Raw genomic sequence first — 13,833 nt, 5'->3', positions numbered from 1 at the left:
AAGTAGTTCTTTTCTCACAGGCAAACCATTAGAACACTTCCAAAAGATAGCTTCAAACCTCTACTTTGCTGCATTTCTTTGGAACAGCATGGGCTTTCCATCGTGAACTCTGAAAATGTTGCTGACCCCTTGTGTTCAAGGCCCTGACTGCAATGGTCTTTCTACTTTGCTGTGTGAGAAGGGAGGAAAACTTTAGAAGGCCACATTCTAGGGGGTTATCTAAAAGAGACATATTTTTAACTTGCTTTTTGTGACTTGGTGAAATATTAAATACTAGTTTCTCCATTTTCTAAAATCTTTTTACTTCCAGGGCTAGACAGAATGGAAAATTACATCTTGCAGCTTGTTCACTGGGGTCTGTGGGAATGCTGACAGTTTTAATTTACATACTAATGTTGGAAAACATTCCGAAAGGCAAAGCACTCTTTGGTTTTAGGAATGAACAGAGTAAGGAAAAAAAAAAAAAAAAAACATGGACAGAAAAGTAGTTGAAAGGTTCTAAGCGAAATAGTTTGGATTTATTTGTTCTGTAATAAATTCAAGTTATCCATCCTTCACTGTAGTGAGATGCCATTTCAATGGTAGAGCTGCAGTCTTTTCTTTTGCTAAAGATGACCTTTCTTTGGCTGAATGTCTTCAACAGAAGGTCTAACAATCCATTTGTCCCAACTCCAACTCTTTCCTGGGAACAACTCCTTCATCCCTCAGTTTCTTCCTGAAAAACCATCCACCTAGAATACCTATTCACCACTCAAGAGGATAAAATAAAACACTCATTTGGTTGGTGGCTTGCTCATTGGAACTTATTTCTGCTTCAGCTGTAGTTCTTTGAGAAATACAGGAATTTTTGCTAAAATATTAGCCCAACCAAAGAATGTTGAAAAATTAGCTGCCTTAGTGATACTACAACTTCCAAAGAGATCTAAAAAGTAGCAAAATGTGAATAGGAAACATAGTTTACAAGTCATTTAATAATTGTAAATACAGATTTTCAACTTAATATTTGATATTCTGAATATCAAAATTGTGAAACAAAATCTGGTTTTTTTTTTGTTTTGTTTTTTTAAAAGAGAGAGTGGGAGAGAGAGAGAGAGAGAATTTTTTAATATTTATTTTTTAGTTCTCGGCGGACACAACATCTTTGTTTGTATGTGGTGCTGAGGATCGAACTCGGGCCGCACGCACACCAGGTGAGCGCGCTACCGCTTGAGCCACATCCCCAGCCCCTGTCATATGGCTCTTGGAAGAGCTTTTTTTTTTTTTAATTTTTATATTTTTGGTGCTGGGGATCAAACCCAGGGCCTTGTACATGCAAGGCAAGCACTCTACCAACTGAGCTATATCCCCAGCCCCTCTTGGAAGAGCTTTTAAATGGTAGATTAACTCCAGAACTTTTTTTTTTCTTATTAAGAGAGGGGAATGCACAGTAATCCTATGAGGTAGGTCTTATCCCATTGAACAGAAAAGAAAGTGAGACTCAAAAAATGAAGTAACCAACAGAAGGTTATACAGCCATGATTGTGTCAGTGTCTTGCTGACATTGAAAACCTGGCCTCCTGTAAAGGAAGATGATTTTAAATTGAATTCACTAATGTGATTAATGACAAACTATTTCACTGATGTTGGTTATAAAGGTTTAAGGGGAACTAAGATTAAGGACCCCAGATTCACGAGAGTTTCTCTCAAATGCAAAATATTCCTTATTTTCCTAGTTTATTAGGGGGAAGGTACAGGGAAGAATCTTGCTACCACTTAAAAAACAATCAACATAGTAATTCCATTCCTAGGTCTATACCCAAAGGAACTGAAAACAGGTATTCAAACAAATAACTGTACACAGATGTTCATAGCAGCACTATTCACAACAGCTAAAAAAGTGAAAACAACCCAACCCAGGTATTCATAGATACATAAATAAACAAAATGTGGTACTCAGCCACAAAAAGAAATAAAATACATGCTCCATGTGGATTAATCTTGAAAATACACTAAGTAAAAGAAGCCAGACACACCAAAAGGTCACTTATATGATTCTATTTACGTGGAATACGCAGTTTGAGATAAAACCCTAGAGCAGAGAGCAGGCTAATGGTTGCTGCAGGGCCGGGAGGAGATGGGATGGAGGACATCTGCTTGCTATGTTGAAGGTCTCCTTTGGGGGTGATAAAAATGCTTCCGAACTAGAGAATGGTGGTGGCCGTACAAGACTGCAAACATGTCAATTGCCACTGAACTGGACATTATCAAATGATGGAGTTGTGGCACATGCCTGTAATCCCAGCAACTCAGGAGGCTGAGGCAGGAGAATCACATGTTCAAAGACAGCTTCAGCAACTTGGTGAGGCAAGCAATTTAGCAAGACCCTGTCATCTCAAAATAAAAAAATAAAAAGAGCTCGGGATGTTACTCAGTGATAAGTGCCCCTGGGTTCAATCCTTAGTACAAAAAAAAAAAAAAGGTGCCTTTTATGTTATACAAATTTCACCTCCATTTAAAAAGCACAGAAAAAAGAAATGATAATCAAAAAGTTCTAGATGAATAGCCAGAAATTTTTCTTAATTTGTCACAATTTCATTGAATTTTTGATGGTCATAAACTAGTATATATATATAAAAAAAAAACAACACATTAGCCAGGCATGGTGATACATGCCTATAGTTCCAGCTACTCAGGAGGCTGATGCAGGATCACTGAAGCACAGGAGTTCAAGATTACAGAGACCCTGTCTCAAAAACAACAAAAATCATTAAAAGTTTCAAATAAGGCATCAATGTAGCTGAGGTCCTTTAATATGTTCAGTTGGCAAAGCACCTAGTAGAGTTTACAGTATACAAGAAGTGTTAAAAATGCTTTTAATTTGTATAAAGTGCAAAGAAACACTACTGAGTAACATATGAAAACATATAAAATGGCCAAAGCTAACGTACATGCACAGGGACACAGCTATATATTTGCTACTGCCTAGACTCAAGACACCCAGGAGAGAAGCTTGCTTTTCCTCCTAACTTATTTTGTGTCTCTCCAAAAACTGAAGAGTTGATAGTAGCTTACTGTTGCCACCCTCTGAGTTTGGCAAGAGGTTATACACAGGGAGAGTTTATAGCTGCCATTTCCTATTGCTTCCCTAGTGACACAGCACGGGAGGTTAAGTTACTTCAGGAGCCTCTCAACAGGGCTCCCATTGTTCTGAGTTTGAAATTCAGGGATACAATGGGCCCCATTCATGCTGAGCTGAGCTCTCAGGCTGGGGAACTGCAAGGCTGGGGATCGGGATCCTTAATGCCCAGCTAACTTTGGGTTGGGACATAGAGTTTTCATAGACACTGACTTGCATCAACCCAAGTCAATTATTTTTTAATTAAAAAACAGTACAGAATAAAGAAATAAAACTCATGGGTGATAAACTGGGAGTCAGGACACTTAAGTCTTATCCCCAGTCTTTAATGTGACTTTCAACAAATCACTTGGCTCTTACTGTTTCAATTTCCTAGTTTCTAAAATGAAAATGGATTTCTAAGATCACTTAGACTCTGAATTCTATGAATATATATGAAGTCTAGTGATGTTGCAATGTTCATTCTAAAGATAAGTTATGAACAGAAAAGAATCATTAGCTCATATCTTCCCACTCACTATAAGCACTTAAAAATAAGGACCCTTAAAAAAAATAAGAAATTCATTTTCTGTTCTTTCTTAAACAGACAAATCATAATGAATAAAGTTCAGTGGGTCCCAATGTCCCAACAAGTTCAGGGTCATTCAAGCAGGGAGCCCTATACAAAGTAGAATGATGAAGAGTATAAACAGAAGCCATAGTATGTTTCCATGTCACCAGTTCTTGGGATATTAATGCATTTTGAGACTCTCTTTTTTTGCAATGACTCAAAATCCTCAGAAGAAAAAACACTATTTACAGTAAGAATGTGATCAATGTCAGAAGCTTCCAAACTGTCATTTTTTTGCTTTTTCAACCTCAAAACTTGCTAGGGCAAGAACTTTGTCTCCAGAGCCTAAAGACAAAGACACATAATAAAAAGATTATTTCAAATTCATTTACAATTTCAGATAAAAAGCAAAAAATTATCACACAGATATTGAAAGAAAAAAATAGAATTAGCTTTCATTATCAATTCATTAACCCCTATACTGCCATTCCTATTTCCTTCTCTGCATAAACAATCCAGCCACAAAGAATGGATTCTTGGCTATAAATCCTTATAAGCTTCTAGATATGAAACAGAATATGTAACATTTTAGCATACTTTTAGTTACATCTAGCTCATGATTATTTTAAAACATTAGACTACAAAGCTGTATGTAAGGGTGCACACCTATAGAGCACCCAGGAGGCTGAGACAGGAGGATTGCTTGAACCCAAGAATTTAAGACCAGCCTGGGTAACACAGCAAGACCTAATTTCCAAAAAACTAAAACAAAAAAAATCTTATTTTTAAAAATTAGAGTTTATTTCCCAGTAAAACACTGGGAAATAAAACCAATACAAAGGATTTGTAAAGAAGACAACTCTGGTGTCACTCTAAACTCAAGAAAAGGTCATGTTGTCTCAACTCTGCTCTCTGTCAGTCTGGAATAGTATATGTGTCCAGTTTTCAGGAATATGAGAACAAGGGCCTGGGGGTGTAGCTCAGGGGTAGAGTGTATGCTTAGCATGCAAGAGGACGTGGGTTCAGTCCCTGAGAAAGGAAGGGAAACAAAAGCACTCACCAAGGTCAGTGGAGACTTTCTCAAACTGGCTGAGTATGGCCCCTGCATTTGCTGATAAGAAGGCCTCATCATCTGTAGTCAGCTAAACAAAATGAAACAAAGCCCAGTGGAGTAGGAGCAAATGTTATGAGCAGGTTCTAAGAACCACAGTTAAGAATGTCTAAGGTCCACAAACTAGATCACAGGCCAAGAATTTCTGTAATAAATACTTAACATTTCTCTTTATACCTAATAAATAAAATGAAATACTGGTACCTTCTCTCCAAGTTTTCTGAGAGCTGTTAGTATCTCTACTTTCTGTTGAGTGTACAGGTCTCTCTCCAGCTTTCCTACCATCAGATCTCTATCCATCTATAATGAGTGAATGCAAGGCAAATAAGTGAAAAACATTCTGCGCACAAAATCTAGCTTTTCAGGTGTACTTCTTTAAAAAAAAAAACAAAAAAACACAACTCTTTAGTTCATTAATATTATAAAGAACTATAGAAACAATCCAAGGCAAACATGATGAAATGCTTTTATGGAGTTTTAATAAGCTTTAACAGTAATCATAACTACTGTCTTAGTTATCAATCCTATTGAAGGTTAGCAGTAAGTCAACAGCTTCCTTTGGAGAAGAGCTATCCTTTAAGAAATTCCTTATGTTACACATAACCTCACTATCAAATACACTAATAGCATGTACCACATATACACTGATACTTTTCTAAGTGCTTTTATTTTTTTAATTTTTTTACTTAAATTTTATTTTTACAGTGCTGAGGATAAATCTGTATTTTGATCTGGATCATGGTTCCATGGTAGAGCGATTGCCTAGCATGTATGAGACACTGGGTTCAATTCTTAGTACAAATTTTTCAATTCTTAAATAAATTTTTAATTTGTTTTAGTTGTCGATGGACCTTTATTTTATTTATATGTAATACCAAAGGTTCTACTATTGAACTACTGGCCTGACCCCCTCCCCCTTTTTTTCCTTTTTTTTTTTTTTTTGGATATAATGTCTCACTAAATTGCCCAGGCTGGCCTCAAACTTGAGATCCTCCTGTCTCAGCCTCCCTAGTAGCTGGGATTATAGCATGTATCACACTATTGGCTGTTCCCTGTCCTATTTTTGAAAAATTTATTTACGTATTTATTTAGGTACTAGGGATAGAATTCAAGGACTTACACATGCTAGGCAAGCACTCTACCATTGAGCTACACTCCCAATCCTTATGTTTTTGGTTTTTTTTTTTTTGAAACAGGATCTCTTATGTTGTTCAGGCTGTCCACAAATTCCTGAGCTCAAGTGACCCTCTTGCTTCAGCCTCCTAAATAGCATGGCTTATAGATATATGCCATTGTGTCAGGATTCTAAATGCTGTCACATATAGTATTTCATTAAATCCATAACAATCACAAGAGGTAGGCACTATCTTCACTTTTTTACAGACAGGGAAACTAAAGTACTAAATGAAATAATCTGGCATAGGTCACATACCCTAGTATGTGAGGCAGGGATTTAAATTCAGCCAAACTGATCCAAATCCTGTTTTATCACTGCTAAAGAATTACCCATATTTGCAAATAATTTGTTAGCCCTTTATATCCAAGTCCATAAACAGACATCTGGATGTTATCAGGTTTTCAAAGATGCCTGAAATTCTTAGATAGCACAGCACTGAATGTGCATGGAAGCAATGCTGTTAATGAATTCTCAGTGGGATTTCAAGTTAGAAAACCAGAAGCAAACGGTAAAACATTAAAGGAGGAGTAAGAAGTCGGAGGAATTTAAACTGCTATAAACTTGAAAAATCTGCATTATCAACCATAATTGTTCAAGGTACTAATTTTGTCAAAAAATTGTCAATGATGGCTCTAAAATCAACTGTAGACTATTACAATGAGCAAATTCTCAGACTAGGAAAAAAGTAGTGATGGGATCAATTTAAAGAAACTTTACCTCTGCTAATCTTGTCCGAAGCTGACCTGGTTGTTTCTTTGCAAACAATCTGATGACCTCTGGAGTTTTAAAGGCCTGGCTGATAGCTGCCTGAATAGCCTAAAAACACAGGAAGGCAAAAAACAAGAAAAATATTACAATGAATCAGATTTGCAATATTTTTTTTTTTTTTTGTATACTGGGGCTTGAACCCAAGGGCACTTAACCACTGAGCCACATTCCTCACTCATTTTTTAATTTTGAGACAGAGTCTTGCTAAGTTACTTAGGCCTTCCTAAATTGCTGAGGCTGGCCTTGAACTTAGGCTCCTCCTGCCTCAGCCTCCTAACCAACTAAGCATGCAGGAGTGAGCCACCATGCCCAGCCTAACTGATAGATTTTTATTAATATGTCTTTGTTCATCAAACACTATTACAAAATCAGTTTTCATTTGCTATTTCTATGCATGTCAGTGGTGCCAGATACATAGCTAGGTGAAGATCTGAAAGGATATGCTGTTTTATGCATTAAGTAGAAAATCATGGAGAAGTTACCCATCCAAAAAGTATACATTTTCTATCTGAAATATATTTATTTACCAGGAAAAAACAAACAAGCGTAAGTTATGCTCACCAGCTGCATTCCACTCAGTTCATCTACCAGAGTCATATTTCCAGACATGATCTTCTTCAGTGAATCATTGAATTCACTTAGTTGCTCCAGAGTTTCCTTTTTGGTTTCTTCATATTCATCTGTATCAAGTTCTTCTCTGAAGTACAGTGAAAATCATAATGCAGAAAAATAACAAAGTTCCAAGTGAAAAAAGCAATCTTAGTACTTGTATACTAGAGGAAAGCTAAAGGGAATATCAAAATGCTAATGATTGGGGCTGGGGTTGTGGCTCGGTGGTAGAGTGCTAACCTTGTGTGTACAGAACGCTGGGTTTGATCCTCAGCACCACATAAAAATAAAATAAAGGTATTGTGTCCAACTACAACTAAAAAAACAAAAAAAAATTAAAAAACACTGATGATTACTGATATGAATGTGTCTAGACAGCTGTAAGGGTAATTTCTTACAATCTGATTATTTTGATAATGATTTTTTTTTCTTTTTCTTTTTGGTGTTGGAGTTAGAACCCAGGGCCAACAGCATGCATTCTACCACTGAGCTACACCCCCAACCCCTAAACATTTTTCATTTACCAAAATAGGACACACTTAACAAACTACACACCACCTTCCCTGTAGGCAATCAATGGTATCACTTGAACAAAGTCAAGCCTTAGTTTATCTATAATGCTTTGGGTAATTATAGTACCTACCTAATAAGGTTGCTATGAGGTATTAAATGAGATAAGCAAAGTGCTGGCATATATAGTAACAGGTACCAGATAGTTTTGTTTTGTGGTACTGGAAATTAAACCAGGGGGTGCTCTACCACTCAACTATAGCCCCAGCCCCAGTCCCAGCCTTGCCACTTTTAAAAAATTTTCATGCAGGGTCTCACTAAGTTGCTGACATTGACCTCAAACTTGTGATCCACCTACCTCAGCCTGTGGGGTTGCTGGGATTACAGGCATGTGTCTCGGCACCTAACAAGTAGCTGTTGCTATCATCATCATTAATGGTAGTAAACATTTTGTGTATACTACACAATAATAGCAATGCAGTACTTGTCATCTTAGTAAGAAGTTATTTTAATTCACCAAGCAAGTCATTTATTATGGTTTTTTTTAAACAAGCAAAGTACAGATTTATTTTAAATTTGTTTTAGTTGCCGATGGACCTTTGTTTTATTTTTATATGTAGTACTAAGATTTGAACCCAGTGTCTCACACATGCTAGGCAAGCACTCTACCATGGAGTCATGACCCAAATCAAAGTACAGATTTATTGAAGGTGAAGGTGAGAGTACAGTGGAGTGGGTGTCAAGTGAGAAAGAGACCCAAGGCCCCAGTATCCGGAAATCAGTGTCATGTGCTGAGCTGTGATGCCTTCTCTTTCCTATATGGCTTATTAAATGTTTACTACAAGTAATAACAGCTCCTACTTATTAAACTTCCACATATTGAGCACCTACTCTGGGCTGAGCATTGTGTGGCCCCCCTTCATTTGTAATACCAACAACAACCTTGTAAGGCTGTCAAGAACTTTCTGGTTTTTTAGGGGGCTGGGGTTGTGGCTCAGAGGTAGAGCACTCTCCTAGAATGGGTGAGGCCCAGTTTCATATTTAGCATCTCATAAAAATAAATAAAATAAAGTTATTGTGTCCAACAACAATTAAAACATAAATATTAAAAAAAAAAAAAAGCTTTCTGTTTTTTATTAGTTTGCTTTTGGTACTGGGGACTGAATTCAGGGTCTTGAGAATGCTAAGCACCCACCCTACCACAGAGACATGCCCCCAGCCTAGTCTTGGTCCTTTGAGCAGTTAAGGCTGAAACCACCCACCAGGCAGGTCTATTTTAAATACTAAAGACAAGGTAAGTGTTACTATTTCCACTTCAAGGAGGTTAAATATTTTGCCCAAGTTCACATGCACTTAGTAATTACTTGAAAGACACCCACATCCTAGGCTTTATGACTCCAAGGCCTGCACTAAGTTTACTGCTACAACAAAGCACTGTGAAAAACACTACCGGGGAAACCAAAATCACACATGGGCCTGCATCCATGGAGCTTGTAATCTAACTGCAGAGAAAGGTCATTTTATAACATAACAACATACAATTATACTATTACCTGCATTCTTCCAGATCTTGTAATTGCTGCATTAGTCTATCCAACTGCTCTTCTAAATTCTGTTTTAATTTGCTTGTCTCCATCTTTCCTCTGGAAGCCATTTTATCCTCTATGTAGAAGAGTAAATCCACATCACAGTATATTTGGTTATTCGAAGAGATTCAACATACCAATGCAATTTGTTTACTTACTTATGGTACTTGGGATTGAACCCAGGGTTGCTTTCCCATTGAGCTATATCCTCCAGCCCTTTTTACTTTCTTATTTTAAGGCAGGGTCTTGTTAAGTTGCCCAGGCTGGCCTTAAACTAGTGATCCTCCTGTTTCAGCCTACAGTAGCTGGGATTACAGTCGTGCAGCAGAGCAGTTGTGATTTAAAATTAATTAATGCTACCTGAGGGATGGGGCTGTAGTGCAGTGAGAGTGCCTGCTTCAGTATTTGTGATGCCCTGGGTTTGATCCCCAGCACCCCCACCCACCTCTGAATCCTACTGAAATTTTGACAAATTACATTAAAATAAAAGATGAATATGGAAAAAAAACTGCATTCTTTTTTTGGGGGGTGGTGCTACTGGGGATTGAACTCAGAGGCACTCAACCATTGAGCCATATTCCTAGACCTATTTTATATTTTATTTAGAGACATGGTCTCACTGAGTTGCTTAGCACCTCACTGTTGCTGAGGCTAGCTTTGAATTTCTTGATCCTCTTGCACCTGGCAAAACCTGCATTCTTGAATTTGTGGTTTCCTGAATTTTTTTGTTTGTTCCTTTCTTTTTTTGTTGCTGGAGATTGAACTTAGCACCTTGTACATGTTAAGCAAGAACTCTATCACTGAGCTATGCCTTTGGCCCTTTGCTTTTTTCCTTTTTTGGGGGGGTGGGGGAAACTTTGAGTTTTTCTATCCAGAAACATATTGCTTCATTTACCTAGTTTTTCTTTCTTTTTTTTTTTTTCTTTTTAGTTATACATGGACACAATAGCTTTATTTATTATTTAAAATGTGGTGCTGAGGATCAAACCCATAGCCTCACACATGCTAGGCAAGCGCTCTACCACTGAGCCCCAGCCCCAGCCCCTAGTTTCTTTTTTTTTTTTAATCATAGTTTTTTTAAAAAGGTGTTGTTTTATTAAAATAGGCTTTGAGCATTGGCTATTCTTAGATATTTTGTATTTTTTGGTAACATTAGAAAGAATTTTTTTTTTTTTTGTAAATACTTTTTGTTGTTGCTGGTGATTCAACCCAAGGCCTCACACATGCTAAGCATGCATTCTACCACTGAATTATACTTCCAACTCCATATCTGATTGTTGATAATGTAGAGGAAAGCTATCAATTTTGGTGTGTTGATATTGTATCCAATAGCTATAGCATTTAAGTTTCCATTTATAAAATTAAACTTAATTCCTTTCAGGGAAAGTAATTATTTTGCTTAATATTAAGTGTAAGGACTCATCAAAAACTTAAATCCAAAATGCGGCATGGTGGTATATGCCTATAATTAACAGGGGTGCTGAGGTAAGAGGATCACGAGTTCAAGGCCAGCCTGAGCAATTCAGCGAGACCCTCAAAAACTTAGAAAGACCCTGTTTCAAAATAAAAAGAGCTGACTTTACCTATCAAGTGCTTGAGTAGTATTCATCCTCCAATTTACTCCCTTTCTCTCTCTTTTTTTTTTTAATATTTATTTATTTTTTTAGTTATCAGCAGATACAACATCTTTGTTGGTATGTGGTGCTGAGGATCGAACCCGGTCCGCACGCATGCCAGACGAGCGCACTACCGCTGGAGCCACATCCCCAGCCCTACTCCCTTTCTCTAATCTCCTAATTTTCATAAATTGCTTACAACAGGTCCAGTTTTCTGATTGAGAAATTTATTTTTAGGTGCTTGTTTCTTTTTTTTTTTTTTAAATATTTTTTAGTTGTGGTTGACACAATACCTTTATTTACTTATTTATTTTTTATTTGGTGCTGAGGACCGAACAACAGCACTCTATAGCTGAACTACAACCACAGCTCCATTAGGTGCTTATTTCTATAGCTCAATTACATTGATTTTTATTTGCATTCAGTTGCTTTTCCATTTTTAAATTATTTTAATTGATGACTTTTGTTCATTATATTTTTACAGAATGGCAAGTGGTATTATTTGTGGTGTCAATATGAAATTTAAAAAAATAAATTTAAATTGAAAGTCAAAAAAAAAAAAAATTAAAAGGGCTGGCAGGCAAGTTGGCATAGGCCTGTAATCTTAGCAACGTGGGAGCTTGAGGTAGGAGGATTGCAAGTAAGAGAGCAGCCTAAGTGATTTAGTAAGGCCCCAAGCAACTTAGAAGACCCTGTCTCAAAATAATAAGTTTAAGAAAAGGTTTGGGGATGTGGCTCAATCCCAGGTACCCAAAAATAAATAAATAAATAAATACATAGGGCTAAGGCTATACAGTTCAGTGGCAAAACAACCTGAGTTCAATCAACAATACCAAAACAAAATAAACAAAAAACTTAAATCCTTAATTTATTATAGCATTTAAAATGTTCCTATAACTTGGCATGTGAATATCTAGTGGAAAGGATTTTTAATCTCATATTCAAAATATAATGTAATCAATGACAATCTAGTCTCACTTCCCATTTATTTAGTGGTATGTGCTGGGGACTGGAGCCAGAGACTCATGAATGCAAAGCACACATCCTACAATTCATGATCACTTCACCCTTCTCTTCTGAATCTCCACCTTTTTCTAAGTATTAAGTCTAGCTCATAAATTTTTCAAGGTCACCTACTGGATTTCCTCACCTTTCTGGATTTCCTTCCACTCATTAGGCTGTGGATTATTTGAGCATTGGGATTATATCTTTCCTTTCCAGTATAATCCTGGATAAATAATTAGTAAGCAAATAATGAAAAATGATTGCTTCTTCCTCTGTATTCCACATTATACTGTCTATTAGCACTTATTTTTGCTATAAAATATGATTTTATTATAGCACAATGTTTATTTGTCTAGCTTCCTCTTCTGACTAAATTCCAGAGAGCAGAAAATGAGTCAGATTTCTCTCTTAACCTTCTCAGCACCTAATACAGAACAGACATTTAATGATTGAGTCAAGTATAAAAGGGCTCAATTTTTATTGGTGTATTTACTTATTGTGGAGATGGGGGTTGAACCCAGGGCCTGGCAAACACTATGCAAACACACTACCACTTAACTACCTACCTCCCCAGCCCTTATAATTTTATTTATTTGTTTATTTATTAATTCATTCATTCTGGGGCTTGAATACAGTGGTGCTTTACCACCGAGCTGTATCTCCAGTTCTTATTTTTTTTTGGTATTGGGGGTTGAACTCAGATGTGCTTTACCACTGAGTTACATTCCCAGATCTTTTTATTTTGTTTTACTTAAAAAATTTTTTTTGAAACAGTATCTTGCTAAGTTGTTGATGGTCTCACTACTTTTTCGCGGCTGGCCATAATCTTGTGATCCTCCTGCCCAGCCTCCCGAGTCGCTCAGAGGCATGTGCCACAACACCCAGCTCTCAACGTATTTTAATGATACCAAGCTGTTCTTACTAATTTCGGGAAAATAGGGGCACTTGAAAAGCCTCGTCTTTATGGGAGATTTATCCCATAAAGATTTAACCCGCTGGCACCATCTAGTACCGAATGAAGGTGGTGCACTTTTACTGACACTACAGAAGGGGCTCTCAAGTACTGTCCTTCATGCTCACCTGGCTGTTAAGGCTGAGCACCTCACCGTTCTGACGGTCTCAAATTGTATAAACCTCCAATTCTTGAAGTTCCAAATGTCATCAACTTGAAGAAATCGAAACTTCATCAGGACAATAGGTTCAGAGTTCAAACCACCTGGGGGTGGAGCTAGCTAGAGAAAAGTACAGTTAACCAGCGGTTTATTGCTGTGCACGAACGCGGCCTAAAGCGGTCCAGACGCTCCCACTGAGGCAGCTGGGGCAGCCGGGGCACCCGACACGCCCCGCGGGAAACTGTCAAACGCCGAAGCCCCGACAAGCAGAGGGCGCTGAGCTCGCCTCCTGTGGCTGGGCGGGAGCAGCGCGTGTCGCACCCCCACCAGCCCGGCCTGGCCGACGGTCCGACCACCGCCGACCCCAGCTCCCCGCGGGCACTTAAAGCTCCGGCGTTTAGGTCCCGCGGGCCGGGATGACCAGGCCCCGGGTGCCCCAGAGGCGGCCACGAACCCTCCGCCCCCGAAACTCTCCTCGACCCTCCCCAATCAGAAGCGAACAATCTCCTCAGCACCCCTTCCCCCACCCCGGCGCCCTTTCGGCCTCCCGCGAACGTACAGATCCGGGAGTTTGGAACCAGGGGCCCCGCCTACCTGAGGGCCCGGCCGGGCGGACCGCACGAGAAGAGCACTTCCTCCAGACGCACGCACTTCCGGCTTCCTGGAACCAATGA

At 38.3% G+C, this 13,833-nt stretch overlaps 1 protein-coding gene across 2 annotated transcripts; it reads right to left on the bottom strand.

Annotated features, from left to right (window-relative positions):
• Positions 1-216: 216 nt before the first annotated feature.
• On the bottom strand, positions 217-13,821 carry Lzic (leucine zipper and CTNNBIP1 domain containing). 2 transcript variants are annotated; one of them, XM_076861341.2, is made up of 8 exons: positions 13,754-13,821; positions 13,128-13,279; positions 9,394-9,502; positions 7,283-7,418; positions 6,671-6,769; positions 4,981-5,076; positions 4,726-4,807; positions 217-740 (listed from the first exon to the last, which is right to left on the bottom strand). In XM_076861341.2, the coding sequence occupies exons 3-8, from the start codon at positions 9,492-9,494 to the stop codon at positions 649-651; spliced, it is 606 nt and encodes a 201-aa protein (XP_076717456.2). In that variant the 5' UTR covers positions 9,495-9,502; positions 13,128-13,279; positions 13,754-13,821; the 3' UTR covers positions 217-648. The 2 variants fall into 2 exon arrangements, with proteins under 2 accessions (XP_076717456.2, XP_076717457.1); XM_076861342.2 differs by lacking the exon at positions 217-740 and adding an exon at positions 1,075-4,010.
• Between the last annotated feature and the right edge of the window lie 12 nt (positions 13,822-13,833).

This window comes from Callospermophilus lateralis, chromosome 7 (genome assembly GCF_048772815.1).
Source record: "Callospermophilus lateralis isolate mCalLat2 chromosome 7, mCalLat2.hap1, whole genome shotgun sequence".
Classification (NCBI taxonomy): Eukaryota; Metazoa; Chordata; class Mammalia; order Rodentia; family Sciuridae; genus Callospermophilus; species Callospermophilus lateralis.
This window is presented reverse-complemented; position numbering and strand designations above follow the sequence as displayed.

What these genes read in the sequence shown, in the direction of transcription:
- Lzic (XM_076861341.2), bottom strand. Translation starts at nt 9,494, where the DNA reads ATGGCTTCCAGAGGAAAGATGGAGACAAGCAAATTAAAACAGAATTTA. An exon ending in AACTGAGTGGAATGCAGCTG is followed by an intron (nt 6,770 to 7,282) that starts GTGAGCATAACT and finishes CTGTGTTTTTAG; the next exon opens with GCTATTCAGGCAGCTATCAG. An exon ending in TCAGAAAACTTGGAGAGAAG is followed by an intron (nt 4,808 to 4,980) that starts GTACCAGTATTT and finishes CATTTTGTTTAG; the next exon opens with CTGACTACAGATGATGAGGC.